The sequence below is a fragment of the Falco peregrinus genome, chromosome 7 (genome assembly GCF_023634155.1).
Source record: "Falco peregrinus isolate bFalPer1 chromosome 7, bFalPer1.pri, whole genome shotgun sequence".
Taxonomy (NCBI): Eukaryota; Metazoa; Chordata; class Aves; order Falconiformes; family Falconidae; genus Falco; species Falco peregrinus.
In genome coordinates this window covers 54,809,799-54,829,116 of record NC_073727.1, presented here as the reverse complement: position 1 = coordinate 54,829,116, position 19,318 = coordinate 54,809,799, and the positions used below count along the sequence as shown (strand labels likewise).

The 19,318-nt window shown below is 42.3% G+C and overlaps 1 protein-coding gene and 2 long non-coding RNA genes across 5 annotated transcripts in view; 1 reads left to right on the top strand and 2 right to left on the bottom strand.

The window, feature by feature from the left end:
- The window catches only part of ATAD2B (ATPase family AAA domain containing 2B), a 77,819-nt gene extending 62,883 nt beyond the window's left edge, over positions 1–14,936 (bottom strand). For 2 of the 3 annotated variants that reach the window (XM_055810089.1, XM_055810090.1), the window contains exon 1: positions 14,534–14,936. In XM_055810089.1, the coding sequence (XP_055666064.1) occupies positions 14,534–14,689 (156 nt within the window). In that variant the 5' untranslated portion in view covers positions 14,690–14,936. Of the gene's footprint in view, positions 1–3,420; positions 3,491–14,533 lie in introns of those variants that run through there. The other variant, XM_027777473.2, reaches the window with a different exon arrangement.
- Positions 9,517–13,477, bottom strand: LOC114010338 (uncharacterized). Its single transcript, XR_003551725.2, has 2 exons — positions 12,286–13,477; positions 9,517–11,650 (listed from the first exon to the last, which is right to left on the bottom strand). It is a non-coding gene; the product is annotated as an uncharacterized LOC114010338 (long non-coding RNA).
- Positions 14,937–15,113: 177 nt separating the features above from the next.
- LOC114010337 (uncharacterized) lies at positions 15,114–17,898 on the top strand. The gene is made up of 2 exons (XR_003551724.2): positions 15,114–15,761; positions 15,917–17,898. It is a non-coding gene; the product is annotated as an uncharacterized LOC114010337 (long non-coding RNA).
- Positions 17,899–19,318: the final 1,420 nt, after the last annotated feature.

Below are 19,318 nucleotides of genomic sequence, written 5' to 3'. Positions count from 1 at the left end.
TCTCTTCTTTAGACCACCAAACACACAGCCAGGAGCAACTGAAAGTAGACTTTACACCTTTACAGCACTTTTTGTCTAATGTGTTCATTAACAGCATTAAACACACTAACAACATTAGTCTTAACACCTTAAGAAGCACCTAAACACTACTGGGGGGGGGGGGGGGGGGTGGTCTGTTGCACTTCTCAGAGGTAATGCAGACAGAAACTTAAAAGATTCTTTTTTTCATACATTTCATACATATTAGATTCCTTTCATACATAAAAAAAGCAAAGGATCACTTCAAAACTGCGTGTAAGAAGCAGACAGACAACAAACTTGGGAGGATCTGCTTCTGCTAAGGTGAACTACAAAAACAAAATCAAGATTCTATAAAACACAAATTTTAGCTCATAGAAACAGTCTTGATTAAAAAAAACTAAGCAGCCTTTCTTGCAACAACAAAATAACCAGTTTCTGAATATTAAGGTCCAGGAATTGAGGAATTGTCAGTGAGCATTCCAACTATGAACAAAAGGTAATTTTACTTCTACAGAAGGAGACGAGCAGGGAAGTCCCATTTGTTCATCAGGCTTATTAAAAACAACAACCTGATATGTACTCCAGATCATTCAACATCATAATGTCTCACATATTCAAGACAATTAGAAAAGAAAAAAAAGAAAAAAAAAAAAAGGCATTTTCCTGAAGAGACTATCCCAAGCACAGTATTTGGAAAGTGGTAAAGCCTAAAGAAATCCAAACGCACACGTCCAGTTCAGCAAGCTCAGCACCACGGAACCCAGGGATCAACCCGTGAGCTCCCTTGCCTGCTTACACAGCACCACTCCAACCTCCTCTGATCTCCTGCTGTTTCTCTGACCCTCCCATAACCAAATTACTTCACTAAAGCTCCAAAAGTTTGCTTCCCTTCTGCTAGAGTAGCTTCCTACCTGGTTAGTGAGCTGAATCATTTCACTGAGGGATCAGACAAGTACAAAGGATACCGTAAGAAAACAAACCACAAGGTAAAGACGGGACCACTGTCTGCAGAACAGAAAGCTGTCAGTGAAATTGGTTGTCCACATCACGCCTTAACATTCTGTCCCCCAGTATATATTTTTAACAAATATTAACTCATATTAAATACTTATAATACTACTAATAAAAATTATATTCATTATGATAGTATTATTTACTGATTATATGCAATTTTCATTTAGACTATAAATACTTGTGAATACTTTTGATAATACCAAAAAATACTAAATACAAAACCTAGTATTAAATGCTAACCAGCCTATGTTCACATCTCATTTTAAAAGTAGTTTTAACTTTGGAAATTTTTAGCCTGTCAAGGTAAATCCAAGGAAAGAAAGATGTCTATATCACGTTCAGTCTTAGAACTCATTTAACCCCAATCAAAAACCAAAACCAAACCCACACTTTTTTCTTCAACATTACTGCCCTTCTTCAGGAAGTACACCAATGTAACCCGAAATAGTATCTATACTAGATCACAATTAAAACTTTCAATTAGATGAAGCAGAATTTGGGATCTAAAACTAAGGCTTAGTCAAAGCGGTAACAGAGGTTAACTGCCACCGTTCCTAAATACACAACACCTGCACCTCGCATAGCACAGTAAAACACACCCAGCTGTTTTCCATAACACTCTGCAACTACAGAATACCAACCTTTCACAAAAATTTAATAGTGTACATACTCACTTCTGAATACTGTAAGCGTTTCTGTATGTACTTTTTGCTTTCATCAGCCATGTTTGTTTGTGGACTTGAAATGCATCATGGCTAAGCCAACGTTATTAACTATTTTCTGAAACTACAAGAGCTACCCTGTGTGGAGTTTCAAGGTAAGCCACAGAACCAGTTTTAAACCGGCTAGGCGAGACAGAGAAAATGAAACTAAGGAAGAGAAACAAGCATGTAATGAAGCTTTACAAGGGCTAACATTAAAGCTACTTTGTGAGCAATGAAATTCACAATGCATAGGTTCCTACACTCCATCTCTGCCCCTTCCTGTGCAAAAATTCTAATTCCTCCCAGGTCTCCTACGACCACCTTCCCTCCAGTTCCCTGCCTCTGGCCCCAAGTCTCAAAATTAGCTAGTATTCCTCATTTGTCCTGCCAATTTATTGGTGAAACGCACAGTGATGTAGTTACTTCTGAGCCTCATGCATACCAACTGGCCGGCTGGCAGGTAAAACAAAATATTAGCAATTAACCTGAAGACAAAATCTGCTGCTTCACGTCTCCCTGTGCCACTGAGTTACCAATATTCACAAAATTCATAAAAGCTGAGTATCTTTGAGATCTCTAATACTATCAAATGAACAGATACCAGCCAACAGCTTCAAAAAACTGGAAGAGCAGGCTAACCGTCAATGTGACCACATCAGTGCAGTTGCCTAAGGAACTAGACTAGCAATGAAGGGGTTTACTTAACGAGGCAATGATTTCTGGTTGTTCTTTGTTTAGGATAGTATTTTCAGCTAAGCCTCATTTATCTGCATATTAACGCTACACAGTAACTTAGCAAGTACAAAGCAAGTCTAAATTTTAAGATAGTTAAGCCCAAATACTAACTTGTTAGGACACCTGCTGTAGAAGATGCACTAACATACAAAATGTTTTACCATGAAGTAGTGACAAAACTACTACAATGAGAAATCACTGACATTTTAAATATATTAATAAGAATCCATGCTCCATTTTCCAGTTTACCACCTTAAAAATTCAAGCTCTAGGGAATCAAATCACACCTAGACTGCCATCCAGAACTTTCACCTATCTATAGTAAAATAAGGAGATGGAGCTTTCATTACACTCAACAGATTAGTCAAATTGGGATATGCTAGAACAAGGAAAGAAATTAATTTCAATTTGAGAAGCTTTTACAGAGAGCAGTCTATCCACCACTTCCTCCCATTTATAGCAAAAGAGGTCTAACAATTCCACTGCACCCAACTTGCTCCCTCAAGTAACTGGGTCTCAAACCATTTATACCTTTAAATGATTAAAAACAGTACTTCAGCTTCAGGCCAGAAACTTATTACTTAACAGTATGCATCAAGAAAATGTTCTGGGACTAGAAAGAGAAATGTACAATACAAGAATCAAACTTTAAAATTAAGAAATTAATAATGCAATTGCAGAAGCAGGAACCAACGTGCTGAACTCAAAAGCTTCTAATGAAACATGGGCACTGGAGCAAACACACTCACATGCTGAGAGAATGCAGAGAATACAAATTAATAAAATCTTAACCATGTCAGAAATAGCCTGAAAGCATACCAAAGCCACAAAGAAAAAGCAAGCATAGAAGAATAAAAAAATCAAGTTTACACAGCGTCAGGAAGTACAAAAGAGGTAAACAAAATTTAACACAACTGTATTGATCTAACAGAAATGAGAGACCCACCGAACTCCAGCTGTGATGCAGAACAGCCAGAACCCAGCACAGCTGCTTACGGAAAACGCTCGCACTAATAATGTGTAAGGGAATAACTGGAGTTAACAAGATACCATCCGTGGTCCAGACTGGCAAAACATAGTCTTCATTATCTTTGGATTCCAGAGTAAAATGGCATGTGACAGCTGCATGCGCACTGCCAATTAGCTGTTGAGCTTAGACTCAACAGCCAGAGTCTTGCAGAGGTAGTGGGGCAAACTCTGGTAACACACCTTCACCGAAGGCAGTTGAATGACAGTAGCAATAAATCTAGAAACATATCTACAACGAGTAAGTAAATAAAGCAATAAAATAAATACAGCTGGATACTTATCTGTTTTCTCTACTTTGCATGAAAAGGAGAAAGATGGAAAAAATGTTTATTATAAAACGCTCATTCACGAACAAGCCACAAAAACAATGATACACAATATCATCTGTAGTCTCTTCCCTATCCATCCCTAAATTTCAAAAAAATAGTTTGATAGGAACACAGCTTTACGTATTTAGAGACAAGTCCTTATGTTCTGAAAGAACGCAAATTAGAAATCAGTGAATAAAACTGACTTCTTCGTTCTCAATCTATCCTCTTAGGAAAAAAGGGGCTACACAGATAAAGTCTTTCAGCATGACTGAAGGACACACATACCAAGGGAGACCTCATCGACAAGGGTTTGCTTTCACAGAGACCAGCTAGCTAAAGCACAATAACTGATTAATTTTCAAGTCAAAATACAAAGACTACATCTAGCATATTGAAAGATGGGGGGTGGGGGGGGTGGGAGTGTTTCTTCTGCTTTTTAAGTTGAATCTCCTGGCCAAGAGAATATCCAAAGAACTCCTTGCTGCACTGCTGGTCTGAACATCTCAAAATAACCATAATCCAGCAGTCTGGTAATACAGGATGAGTATGAACCATCTCTACACCCCTGTCATCTCCAAGTACGTCAATGCAAAGTTCATCGAGTTTTTGAGTAAGGGATGACAATGACATTCAAACCACAACCAGATCCTGCAGTTTGTGAAGAAGACTCCACCTGGTTTGCCATAGGTTCAGCTGTATTAAAACACAGGTATGCAGACATTAGTATTTTAAGTTTTCCACCATGGTCAAACTTGCTCTCCTTGCCACACATTTTGTGGGTCACACCCTTCTTCTGAGTAACTGCCACTCCCTGAAAGTTATCATGATTGCTCATACAACTTCACAACACAGACATGAAACTTTACAACCTAATGTTTTAAACCTTTCAGCATCTATGTTTTTCTCTTTTATATGACCTCTTCCAACATCTAAGACACAAAGTTAGACACAATGACATTCAATCTTCAAATGATCAATACTATTCCTCTGCATTTTGTTGAAAGCACAAATTATTTTAGATTTTCTTTTTGCCCCATTGAACAAGCACAAGACACCCTGAAATTTACTTTTGTCTTAACAATAACAATATAAACATTTTCAAGAAATCTGTTTCAGCTACAGGCTTTCAAAAACCTCTACTTTAACTATAGTTAATTTTTATCTTCTGATATTTTCCTCTTTTTTCCTAACTTTTTCATCTCTGCTTGACTCTCTGAAAAGACAACAGTGACTGCAGACATCTCTCAGTCTTACTAACTTCAGAGAAACTGAATCCAGGTTCTCTAGTTATTTCTAACATAATTTAAAATCTATCTTGTGAACAACAACACATCTTCTCAGATGTTCCAGAATATTAATAACCTGGATTCATATTTCAAAAGTATGCATGAAAAAAATCAGATCTACTTTTTCCCCTATCAGTTCATGCCAAGTTCTTGTGGAAATGGGCTATCCATTAAAAGAAATAAAATGCATACTTGGGGATATTTAATGCATTTAATAAACATTTTTATCCTAATGGTATAAAAGTTGACTTTCCAAATAAAACTTGTATTCATGAACAAAGTGTGATTGTGTCCCCAGTGTACCAGTTGGTTAAGCTGATCACTCATCTTTGCCCGCAGATAACTACTCAGTTAACAACTAACTTGCTGCTACTGTGTTTAATCAAAAACGTCATTTCAAACATATCAACAAAATACACCAAAATCACTGTTTGTCCAGTGATTCTGGATAAGCCACTTGCTCGCTTGTGTATCAGTTTCTGCTAAAGTAAAAAACATGGATTAAAACATTTAATTTCTACAAATGTATCTCATTAAATGTCTACTGTAAAATCTACTGATGTAAGTTAGGTAAGAGCTAGGTATCCTTCCTAATGCATTTTTGGGCTAGGCATAAAAAAAAATCAAAAGGCTTCGCAATCTCTTTAAGATATTTTTAGTTTTCCTCTTATTTCATTCAAAGTTCTAGTAACTAGATGAAACAAATTTTCTACCATGACTGATGTCATCTGACCAGAATCTAGTAAATCCCTTCAAATCCTGTTTCAATTTATTTTTTTCAAGTTTGCCACTTCGCTTTATAGCATCTTCACCAACAAAAAGGACTAAAACCGTCCTTATGCTCAGCACAAATTTTCAGTAGCTAAAACACTGTCATCCGTGTGCTCAAACTGGGGACCACACCTTGCCTTACACATCTGCACCGTTTCCTAATTTCAGGATGACACACTGCACTACCCACTCTCTCCAGCACCAACACATCCTCACAAGCTCCTCTCCCCTCCCCACTCCGACCCACATTTTCCTGGCAAATGCCCACAACCCCTCTTCTATGGCAGGACTGACAACCTGCTCGGGGGGAAAAGGCAAGACCTGATGCACTTGTCTGGGGAAAGAAGGTAACCATGACTCAACCTGAGGTCACAGCAGGCTGTACTCATGTCTGACACTACGTACTGCTGCACCCTAATCATCTACCTTTGTGTCCTAAAAATTCAGTGTGTACGCTGCTTGTGCTGTCAAATGACAAGAAGCGGGGGGGGGGGGTGGGGGGGTGGAATTTATTTGGATTAAAGCACATTAACTACCTTACAACTAACTTCAAGTTTCATCAAGGACCTCATGTGTTTAACCTCACTGATACCTTGAAAAAGAGACAAAGTTGGCTTAAAAGAACCCATCTTCTGGCTGCAGTTCTCTAATTTCCACTCAGTTGCACAGAGTCATTTATCAGGCACTGGCTCTCCACAGGTGTTAAGGAAAAATAGCAACATTCATGCTTAAGTGCTTGAAGATCTTGGAATAAACAGCTATTAATGCTGCATCTCATTGGCGATAACGATAGTAAGAATGCCTCAATTGAAGGATGGTCTAAATTCTTTTAACATTCAGCTTCTGTATATTTTTTTTTCAGTAAACAATGCTTACGTCAATAATAGCCATTCAGAATATAAAGAACACCACCATATAGACTTTTTCAGAAGAATAAATTCTTCCCAACTCCTTCAGGTAAAAAAAACATTATTCTTTGCATGAGAAGATCTGCTTCATTTTTTCAATAGATTTCCACTTTTATTTCCTGGAACTCTTCAACTCTAGAATTCAGGTTATTTAATAAATGTGAAAGCTCTTGAGAAAACTTCAAAGTTTACAAGTTAAAAATAAAAACCGCTACCTACAACATTGTTCATTGCTTATTTTCATGCTTGCAACCACTCCTCCTGCCTACAACAGAAAAAGACACCTGTGCGTATCCAGGCTAAGTGCCTTCCAATGGCTTTTCATCCGACATCCAAAAAACTCTTGCCATCGACAAGCTGCTTCTAGGTTCACAGAAGAAAGGGAGCGGGAGCTACAGAGGAGCCTTTGCCAAACGATGGCAGAGGCCATAATTAGCGAGCTGAGGTTTGTCCTCTACCCATCATCACTTCCCTGCTCCAAGCATTTCCACCATGAGTGCTGCACTCCTCTCCTTCACACCTTCACTGATATTAGGGTGACACCGCAAATTTTTAGCTGGTAATTAAAACAGAGGGATGGAGGAGGCGCAAGGGGGAGCAGGATGATGTGGGGAAGTGGGTTCGTTTCAGCAGGACCAGCAACCTGATCCTGAGTCAGCTGATCAAACGGCCAGGCAAGCATTAATACTGGCGAGCCTATTTGCTTCCACAACTGCTGAGTTAACAGCTTGCAGCGTGTGAGATCCCTTCAGAAGAGCAAGTCTACTGCGAAGGGGTCTCTATTTGCTGTATGGAGGTTCACACCTCACTTGGAAGTTTTTCCAGAAAATCCACATATTGAAAGGTTTTAAAACCATCGATCTTCCTAATTTAACACTGAAGGAATACTAAAAGCAAGACATTTTCAGTCAGAACCATATTAACCATTTCCATGACTTTCTAGATTCTGTTAACAAAGACTTTGAAAGCAAAAATTATTTTTATGTAAACATTCAAGAATTATCACAATTCAGAAGTGGAAAAAAATGAAAACATTCAAACACCTTTTTTTTTGCTACCCTTAGCTCTCAAAACCCTATCTTGTTTCTGCTCAACAACCCCACCCCAAAGAAAGTATGGAGCACATGGCCTCCTTTTAGTACTGCTATAAACCTAAAGAAATCGGCAGAATGATCCAAATGAGGATAGCAACCAGGAGAACAGAGAACCCTTGGACCAGAGGGTTTCTCAAGGTTTGGACGCAACCAGGTACTTGACTCAGTAAACTAAGCAAGGAAGTGTCTGTAGCAAGTGAAGCTACAAGAAGGTGGCCTTCTATGGGGAAAAAAATGTGGGATTAAAAACACTTCTGTATCTCTAGCTACAGCACACTTGAAGACAGTACTTAAAAAGAAAAAGCAAATTAAAATTGTGTAAAATGGTAATACAGAATCTTAAAATTAATGTATCGACATTTAAATCATAATAAAAACAACAATCAAGGTCTGAAAGATAAATCAGAGAAATAATAGAAGGTAGTTCTTAGGTATTTGGAATGATGAATTGCTGAAGCATGGCAACAAATTTCAATGTAAGTAATTTCTTCCACGTGCGTAGAAAGAACAGCTTCTTCATTTCAGGTTATTCAAACAGCTCAGTTCACCTACTTATCCATTTAAAACGTAGCAAATGACTGGAGGTTGGAGAAAAGCAAAAAGCCCATTTCCCAAATCACAAAAACACCCAAACTGAAAGCATCTGCTCTGAGTGCAACTGGACACAAACTTTCCACCAAAGGTGGGCATTAGGTCATTAGCATACACTACTAGAAGAAAATTCAGAACAGGCTACAAAAACTACAAAACTTAGACAAGCTCGTAAGTTCTATCTTTCTGATAGGCGTACTAAAGCCACCTCCTTTGTACCTAGTTCAACTGGAGTTGAAGTTGCTATAGCATACCCATACTCAACAGTGCAAAATGAAAAAGCTTACAGAAGATAACATATTCCTCTTACAACTGGTTGAAAAGTGACCTGTTTTAACAGCTACCAAGTAAGAAGTTAAATTTATTCAGGAAAAGAGTCCAAGCAAGTATAAATGCAAAACAACACTTGAACAATTTAAAGCAAAATTAATAGTTAAAATAAACCATGAAAATCCTATCAAAGGTAATAAAGACAACACTTCAAAGGGTAAACTCAAGAGATGGAAAAATTATTTAGAAAAAGCAGCAAAACATGAAGAGCCCAAAAACAAAAAATACACAATAGGATGAAAAAGGCTGAAAAAATATTTCCAACTCCCTTCGCAATAAATGGGTTCATGACTGATATTACCCGCACACAAAGTAAAACATTCAAGCTAAAAAGTCTAATAAATGATCAGCAACCTTCAAAACAGTCACAGCCACAAAATAAGAGCAATGAAAGCTTCAGCTCACTGATTCCTACTTGCTTGATGCTTTGGTTTGAGAAGGGCTTTTATAAAGTTTTACACAGAAATTGTTTAAAGCATCATTAGACTGGAATGAAAACTTTTCCACAGCATAGCAAACACTTGACAATTTAGGGCAGGCTGTGCAAAACTATACCACATCCAACTGAAACTGCAGGGGGATGGAGGTGATCAGAATGTAATTACCTGAGTTAATTATCTTGCATAACCCCAAGCTGTATGCCACACTTGCAAAATTGTCATGGGATTTCTCACGGCAATGGGTTAAGCCTTCTGCTTTAAGTTTAAACCAAGAGACAGTAGTTGGAGAAGCAGCTTTTATTAATATTACTTTGGGACAAACCCAATTTTCAGAGGAAGCAATGCAGTACACCAAACATCAACACCATTTCCTGAGTATTCTTTGGAGGTCTTATTCACTCCCTGGATTAGTCCTTAGATTGCTTCCTTTTAAGGCCCTGTAGCAGCGTGACAACAAAGATAGCCAGCTTCCAACAGGATGGGCGACTGCCTCCCAAAACAAACCGCGTGTGCTTCAGAGGTGTCCCGACTTCTGACAGCAGCCCAGACTTGACTGGCAAAAGGTACACGGGAAGAAATCAAACTCAGGACACCCCTCTGGAACAATGGAAGGATTACAAATGCTGACTGGAGGGTATTTTGACAGAATCTTGGACATAGATTGCTTCCAACAATTGCTCAATTTCCCACTGTTCACAGGTGTATTAGTACCACGCTACCAAGGAACAGACGGCACGATTCATTTTAGATCACTGATTTTCTCCTGCCAAGTCCCAAAAGAGCAGCGGACCACTAAACCAGAAAGAACCCAACATTTTATTACACGCTGAAAAGACAAGCTTTCTTGGGAATCTACCTTTAAATGAAGTTGTTTGGAGTAACTTAGCAAGGCTCTATTCTTCAGGACATATTTCAAAGACCTGTGAAAATGTTAGCCTCAGCACTTTACTGATGTTACTGTAAACTCAAACAGTAAGACAATGCATAGATACCTGACAGGAGCTTTTGTTCCCTTAAGAGCTTTACACGCAGGTAGCCAGCTAGTGTAATTTCTCCAGCTTAAGAAGGAAACTCGAACTTTTCCTATAGCTTTATCCTAAACCACAGAACATCCAGGACAGTGTAAGATACATTGCAAACACAACGAAGAAAATCTGCTCACCTGAATCAGGCTCTTTCATAAAGGAAAAATTAAATTTTAGAAAACTCTAAGGGCTATGTTTAAAGCTAGTATTTCAAGAGAAGTAATAGTAAATTTTTTAAAGTTAATTTTCTATGTTTTCAATAGCTGTCCATTAAAGACTTTTTAAGGAGTAGAACATAGCAATAAGCTTATGCTACAAAGGCTGCATTATCACTCAGAAATCAGAAAAAAATATTTTTGTTACAGACTGAGAAATTACAGTAAGAGACACTGAAATATATTGTTATTACAGAGCACAAAAATGCCGCTTAGCTTTATACCTTCCCACACTACAGCACTCGATGTCAATCCTCAAGCCCGTGTTTGCTCCTATTGGCAATTAAGTACAATGGAGAGCTCTAGGTTGCCAACGAGTACGTTGAACGATGTTGGCAGTACTACTTTCAGCTAGGATCGCGTGTTACAATTATCACAGTGCCTTCAAGTAGCTCTTAAGGCACTACTAATGCTTTCTTGGCTAATTAAATTAAGCTAATCTTGTATACATTTGTAAAATGTCTAACTAATACGCTGACATGATTTAAGAGTGTTTATTTCACAATAAATTCATTAGTTTTCTGGATCAACATTTCTGATTTATGTTTTGAGATGACTGAGAAAAATCATTTCAATTGCCAGGTAAGTGTTACCCACAATCACCACTCAGTATCTGAAAACATCAAACGTTAGTAAATCTAGAGCACAAATTTAACCATTTATGGTCACAGTATACTCAATTCTTTCATAGCATGAAAAGTCCACTGGATGATAAGTCTTGTGTTACAACTGTATGTTTCTGAAAACTCTGGAAGATTGTGATGCACTTTTCTTGTCAGAATTCTTTAATACAGAGCCACAATACTTTCCAAGTCTGTACGCCAGAAATAAAAAAATACATCTGATTTGTATAAAGATAGGACACAAATTTACGTAAGGAGAGCTTCAATTTCTTTTAAATAGTGTGCAAATCAATCCTGGAAACAGGAAGAAAAAAACCCATTTTTTCCTCTCTGTACCCTTTCTATGCACTCTGCTATGACATCATTTCAGAGAATAAACTTCTTGTCTTCTTGATCCATTTAGTGAGGGATTTTGTTCATTTTAATCCGGCTTCTGGTCAGTGGACACACACGTATTCATCTCAGTCACTGAATGCATGGTCGCCAGTCAATAATTCAAAACAGTTTACTTTTCAAAGACTGATGTCATTGCTTTCTCTAAGATGAGCAAGTACTATAGAGGGAATACAGAGAATACGATAAAGGTATTTGGAGAATTATAGCCCATTTGCACAGAACGTGTGTTGCTTCCAGATTCAGATCAAACAAAAATGGACACTATTAATATGTAACTCAACATAATACTGAAATGGAAGACTAGAAACTTAACTCGAGTTCTTGGGAGAGGAGGGATTCAAGCCTATCCTTGTAAATGTATGCAACTCCTCCCCTATGTATACCAGAAAAAGCCAAGAGGAAAAAAGGAAATAGATACAAAAGAGCTGGAAGGCAACTCCTAACCCCTCATCTGGTCTAATCAGCATCTTACAGGATGCCGTTAAGATTGCTAACTCACTTTTTGTTGCCAGTAAGGAACAAATAGATGATCCTTTTAAATACATTCTGAAAGGTAATTACACGCATTGCCACTGAAGAGCTCTTCTCCAGGAGTCCAAGTCAGAACCTCCGTGGAAGAAAATTCAGTCACATAGCACAAATAAGCAGCGTACCGTCTCTGCCAGAGCTCCAAAGTCTAGCTGCCCATTAACCTGATTAACTGCTGGTAGTGAGGCTGGTTTCCTGACGTGACACCCGAAAGACTTCAAAAGGACACACTGTTCCAGTCAACTTTGGGGAAAAAATACATACCACTGCATGAAAAGGATCCTAGGACGCTTTCTGCACAAAACACAGCCTCGCTATCTGTTGTCTCCCAAAAGCAAAGGCTTTGTCTTCCTAGTGCTATACTTATTCATGTTCTAATCACTGAAATCCTCCTCTGGCACTACTTCAAGAAGATTCAGAAGCTCAGAAAGACACTGCTGTATCACTGACAAATACTTACATCTGAAGAATAAAAACAGTTGTACAAAGACAAGTTTAAAATACAGTGGGATGTATATATATTTTTATATTTTACAGAATTCCGAGGGGGTGGGGTGCGGGCGCCTTGGGTACCTTCTGCTCATCTTTGGCAATTACATCTTTAAAAGAAAATAATCTACCTCAAACGCCTGAGATCTGTCGTGAAGTGAAACAAGTCCATTCCCACACACCAAAATATATACTTAACTTTTAAAGAAATGCTTTTTAAGAAGTGTGGGCAATATCCTGGGATGTATTTACAGATTTTATGATACGATTTTGCACAACCTCCTTTCCTTACAGCACAATAATAACACGATTTAAACATTTTAATGATTTTTAATATAGAAATACTATTCATAGATGAAAAATATTTGGAAAGAAGCCCAACCTATTTTTTTTAGCAGCAGTAAACTCTCTGCAAATAAGCCAGTAAGGGTTACACCAAACTTTGGCTCACAAACCACAAGACCCACGATATGAATAAACAGAAACTGCCACTAGAACAAGCAGAACAGCTTTTTAAAGCCACGGTGCTGCATCCCCAGGAGCCTAATGAAATTAAACAAGGAAGAAATAGGGGACAACGAGGAAAAGTAAGCTGGGGGAAGGGGAGAACTATGAAGCATGAAAAAATTGCGAGAGAAGCACAGAAGGTATAGAATATCTAGTTGGTGATTTGGGGCAGGTGAGGTGGGGGGTGTTTATTATTTTAAAACTAAAATGATAAGGGCAAAAGGTTCCGTGACAATTCCAGGTTTCATCCCTCTGATCTGCCTCTGGCTGCTATCGCTGTTTTTCTACTTGTCTGATTAACTTCCTTCTTAGCAGAGGCTGGGACACGGTCAGTCACTGTGTGACTGTCAAAACGTTTTGACCCTCAATTTTTCACTTCCTTATTTACACCGCTTTTAAAATATGTATGCAGGTCAGGCAACTATAACCACTCGTTTAAACGCTCAAAGCAATAGCTGAAGTTTTCTCCGGGGGGGGGGGGGGGGGGGGGGGGGGCGGAGGAAGCCCTGTCTGTAATTAGATTAAAAAAAAAAGGCAGTTGTCAACAATCTGTTTAGAGAAAACAAGGAAGAACACAGGCTCCCAAATTCCTTCTTGCAATTAGAATTCACCAAACGTTGGTTTTCCAGACGAGGCTGCGGAATTCACTCGCCCTTACCCCGCTTAACCCAGGCGATTCTGAGCGGCGCTGGGAAAAGGCTCCACCGCAACCTGACGGCCCAAGTCCCACCCTGCCCGCCGGCGGGGGCGTCGCGGGGAGAGCATCAAGCACCAGCCTCCTCCCGCTGGGGCGGCCGCCAACACCCGCGCGGGCCGAACGGAGGGCGTTCAGGGAAAGGGGCGGCGGGGGACACAGAAAAAAAAAAAAAAAAAAAAAAACCAAAACGGGGAAGGAGTACTGCGAAGTTGCTGCAGGCGCAGCTCCCAACTTTTGTCTGGCAGCCGGCGCAGCGCCGGGCGCGGCCGCAGGGGGAGCCCCGCACCGCCGGACCCCCGCCCGCCACCGCCGCGCCGGCCCTGCCTGCCCCGGCCCGCCGCCGCCGCCGCCACCGCCACCGGCGCGGCAGCAACTTCGCCCCCCGCGGCCCCGGCCGGCCCTCAGGCGTCCCCGCCGCCGCCCCCAGCCGCTGTCAGCGGCCTGCGCCCCCCGCCGCCCCGGCGGAGACCGCCCCTCTCCCCGCCGAGCGGCGAGCCCAGTTGGGACGCGGCGGGCGGCTCTCCGCAGCCCGCGCCCCCCTCCCCCCCCCCCGCGTCCCCGGGCGCCCCGCCGGCCCCGCGGTCCCTCCGCACCTCGGGCGGGCCGCCAGCCCTCCTCCTCCTCCTCCCCTCAAGCCGACAGCCGTCTCGGCACTACCCCCCCCCACCCCCCCCCGCCCCGCAGCTCCCGTACCCGCGGCCCCCCCCGGCAGCAGCGGCGCTGTCCCCAGCGACTCCCCAGCCAAGGCCCTCGCCGCTGCCCCCCCCCCCCCCCCGCCGCTCTCCCTCCCCGTCCCCCGTGAACCCCTCCGGTCCTTACCCGCGCTGCCGCCGTCTCTTCCAGCCCGGCCGCATCTGCCTTGGTGCCCCTTTTGGAAGAGCGGGTCCGGGACGAGATGAAATGGCTGCCGGCTCCGGCCGCAGCGGCCGCCGCTTTGCCCAGGGGGCGCAAAGAGCTCTTCCTGGTGTTCACCATGGCCCCGGGGAGGGGGGACACGGGGGGCCGCCGCCGCCGCTGCCGCCGCCGGCGCGGAGGGAGGAGGGAGGGCGGACAGGCGGGGGCTCGGGTAGGGAGGGGAAGGGGAGGGAGAGGGGGAAGGGGGGAGGGGGAGGAAGGAAGACAAGTCCTCTGGGGAAGCCGGTCCGCCGGGCAGAGCCACAGACGGAGCCGCGCCGGCTTCTCCAGTCGCTGCTGCCGCCTCCTCGGCTCAGTCTCGCACTAACTGGCCGCCATTACTGCCCCTTCTCCCTTTCTCTCCTCGGTCCGCCGCGAAACCCGTCGGCTGCCGCTAGGGGGCGCCGCGCCGCCGCCGCCGCCGCGCGCAGGCCGAGGCGGCCCCCGCTGCGTACGTTCTAGCACGGCGCCGGCGCGCTCTATGGGCCTGGACGCCAGGGGGGAGGTGGCGGCCGGCGGCCCACGGCTGGGTCCCCGGGGAGCGGGGCGGCGGCGGGGCGCCTGGCTGTGCTTCCCCGCCGTGCCCGGAGCAGAGGGCGGCCGGCGGCGATCCGCTGCAGCCGGAGGGAGCGGCGACTTGCCGGCTTCACAGCAGGCGGGGCGGCTTCCAGGGGCGCCGGGGGCGGGGGGGAGCGCTGTTCTGTCAGGCTGAGGGGAGCGGCGGTGGCACCGGCCCCGCGGCGGGGCCCGGGCGGCCGCTGAGGCCCAGGGCCCGGGCCGTGATCCGCCCGGAGTCTGGAAGGAGCCGGCGGGTGGCTGGACGGGCCTGGCCCGGCGCTGCCGCCGTCACCCGCCGTGGCGGTGGAGCCGCCGCCGCCGCCGCCTCCTGAAGGCTTGAGCCGGCGGCTGGGGGTGCACTGAGGTGAGGAGTTCAAGGGCAGAGGACAGGCGGCTGCCCGGGGGCGCGGGGGGTGAGGGGCGGCCGCGGTTAGAGCCGCCAGGGTGCCCTGCCCCCAGGCCTGGGGCACTGAGCCGGCAGGCTCTGCTCGCACAGGTAGGCTCGTTCCCACCACCAACACGACAGCTTAGGCGAACGGAGCCTCCAAGGATAGGATCGCCACCATTTTCCGTGGAAAACTTATTTCACAGCCTGGTGAGTCTCACTTAAATCCTCTTGACATCCAGGCTATCAGCAGTGCGCTCTTGCTTCGCCTGCCGCAGAAGCCCCCGATAGCGTCTCCTGTGTAGCCTCAACTTGTGTTTGGTGTTCATGGCTCAGCCGTTGGTAAGATGATTTTTCTATCACAGATCCAATAACCACCTTTTAGAGGGGAGAAGAACAGTATGTGTTGCAGTACATCAGATTCCTAACCACTTTTCAGAATAGTCACGAACTATAATCCAACCCCTTCCCCCTGATGTGCGGTAAGAATCGCTCCCCTTTCACCACAACTTGTTGCCCTTTATTGAACTTACCACAGTGCCTGCACACAAGCCCTGAAACCAAAAGCTTTATAAAAGAAATGCAGCCAAGTAATACGAGCATCGAGCTAGCTGTAGGTGACAAAGTCTCAACCTTTCAATTTTCACACTGACTTCTTTGGCACCGCTCAGCAACTTGCTGCAGTGCTTTCTGCTTCTTTAACAACAAAAAAAAGAATAGTAAAATAAAATTACTGATCACATGGCTCAGGCTGTTAGGCTCAAGCAAGCTTTATCAAAGTATTTTTATAGTTTAAAGATGGAAAGCACAATAATCTTTTAGTACAGAAAAATAAATGTTAAAACTGTTATTCTGCTTTACCTGCATACTCCTACATCCTTCTTTTCAAGATCAAAGTCTGAAAAAGTATGGTAGAGCATGTACTTAAAAAATAGGCAACAATGGCATTAGGCTATATAATAAGAAAATGGGCTGTTCAGATCTCAGAGCAAAAATTTTCTTCCTGTGAACAGTGACATATTTTCATTTTAATGAGGTACTGCAAATAAAGTGTGTTTTGGAGTAGGAACTATGGTCTTTTTCTTATCAGTCATTCTCTGTCTAGAGGTTTTAATCTGTATTAGCAACCATATATCATATCTTGTTCAAGAATCTGCAGGGTCTTTCAAAAGTATAGTTCTTCTGCTCCATGAGTTTAGTTTTGTTATGTTTTCTTACGTTTCATATCTTTTGTTTCTTCATTTATCTGTTCAAAGGTTATGAAGCAATGTAGCCATTTCATACCCTTGTAGGCTAAAGGTGTATTTTAATTAAAAACCTACAAAGTTTTTTAAAATAGTATTTGGAAATCATTTCCTTTCATCCTTCAAAAGTAGGAATAGAAGGAAACTGCAGGGGACTGTCCCTTACCAAACACATTGCGGGAATGAACCAGGAGATAGGCTTGCTAAGAGTCAGTAACACAATCATATATATGACGGCAAATAACGTACTTCCATTCCTGTCCCATACTACTGGTAGGCCGTGTAACTAGGAGATGGTGTCCAAATTCCGTGGTCTGAAAATAAAAAATAATATATTGATCTTCTTCAAATTTTTGTACACATTGCAAAAATATCATCCCCATTTGGGGAAAACCAACAGAACAATCTGTGGCCCAAAAAAGGGCCCAGACTGCAGCCGTTATAGTGAATGTCATAACTCAGGATTGCAATGCATTGGCAGGACTGTCTAGGGAAGCTTGCATAACATCTGTTTGCAACATGCCTGATTCAAACCAGCACTCCTCCTCTCATGAACGCTGATGACTTTTAAAAAGTAAAATAAACTTGGTCATTATACAAGCAGATTGATTTTCCTGGGTGCCTATCCAGATCTGCTTGAAGCAATAGAAAACCCACAACTTAAAAGCTATTTATTTCATTTTTGCTAAATATTTTTACCATAGTTGTGTCCTTTTGTGTTTTTTGGTGTTTTTTTTTTTAGTGTTCTCATTTCTGTGAGCCATACTCCAGTGAGTACTCTTTATGATGCCAGAGGGACTACTCTTGTAGAGGGATTGATGTAGTTAAAACTCCCTGCTCACTGCTTTGAACATTTTTAGTGCTTCATTCTCATTATGTTAGCATAGTAGGGAGCATGTGAAGACATGCTTCATTTTGGATGTTTACTCCCTAGACTGTTTTTCACAGATGGTTTTATTTTCAGGTTTCTTAGTTGTCTTCTTCCTGTCACAAGGTGTGGCTAGTTATTTTCGCTGAAACAGCTTACAGCTTTGTAGCTTCTATGTAAGCTGCATCGCCATTTGTAGTACTGGCAATATAAATAAATAAATCATAAATTACAAGGTTTGCTTGTCACACTTGTTCGGAATTTTTGTAATATAGAGAACATGTTAACATAGGATTAATATTCTATATCACACATACTCAGAGATTCAAATGTGGTTTAACAATGACAGATGAATTACTGTAGAAATGGATTTGGACTAATTTCACTAATCCAAGAATTTACTTGTTCCCTTTTTTTGTGTCTGCTGTTTCAAGTGTCGTATGAAGACAGAACAGAATTTTAAAAAACTATTTAGACTCTCTTCAGCACTCTATGTGCAGGGAGAGCTTTGTGAGGAAAAAAAAACCCACACAAAAACTCTCAGCAGTGAAAACACAAAAGACAATGATGAATGGAAGGGGAGAAGGACTGGAGCCACACTTCGCTAAGTATTACATAAACATTTTGTAGAGGTCATTCCCAGTAAGATTCAATTTTAAGATTTGTAGTCTGGTCTTACAGACAGATGTCTAAATACTTCTGAAAATAAATGCCGTTGGGAAGGACTATATTTCAAATGGAACCAATTTATAACAAATGCTGAAGCTTACAGCAGTGTTTGACACCCTTTTATCTCCTGTTGTTAGAAAGAGATTAAGATACCTGAAACGTATATTAAGAAGCTGCCACAACATGGCAGGTACACCACTGGGAATTTGGAAAAATATGAAAATGTACTTGTGCACGGAATCCCTTTCCATTAAACTAGGCTTGGGGAATTAAATCTTACAGGGACTTAGTGGTGTAAGAAGACATTAAAAAATTACCCAGGATGGAAACCCTTATTTGCTCCAAGAGTCATATTTAATGGCACAAGAAATATTTGGAGATGGAAGATTTTGTTGTCACCTGTCCCTATTTTACAACGAAAATCAGGAACACATTACAACAAAAGAAAAAGTCCCTCATGCCTTATTCAGAACTTGTGCAGATAGTTTCAGCCTAGTAAGGGCCAGAGCCTCTCTCTGTTCAGTGAGTTACCATTTGCTTCAATCATGGGCAATTTGCCAGAGATTACCTTGCAATATCTCTGAATAGCTGTAACATTCCAAAGAATGGAAATCAAATAATCTTTTTCAGGACTCTTTTTATAAGCTCTTGTGTGCTCCTTTCTGTCATGCTGCCAACTTATCCTGGTTTCAGCTGAATCTCAAAATAAAAAAAGATTCACAAGAGATCTTGCTTTTGTAAACCTGCCCTAAATCCTGCCTTGAAAGGATGTTAGGAAATTAAGATTGGGTAGTTTCTGCTTTGATAATTGTCCATTATGAGGATATGCCCATGGGATACCAGTTTGAAAACTTCAAACTAGCAGTGTGCGGTAGTCAGGATTGGTACTGCCTTGAACTTGAACACATGAGGTGATACAACCAGCCCACATTTGCAAGCATTTTGCAATGCTATTGAAGATGGCTTATTATCTGAAGATCACATTA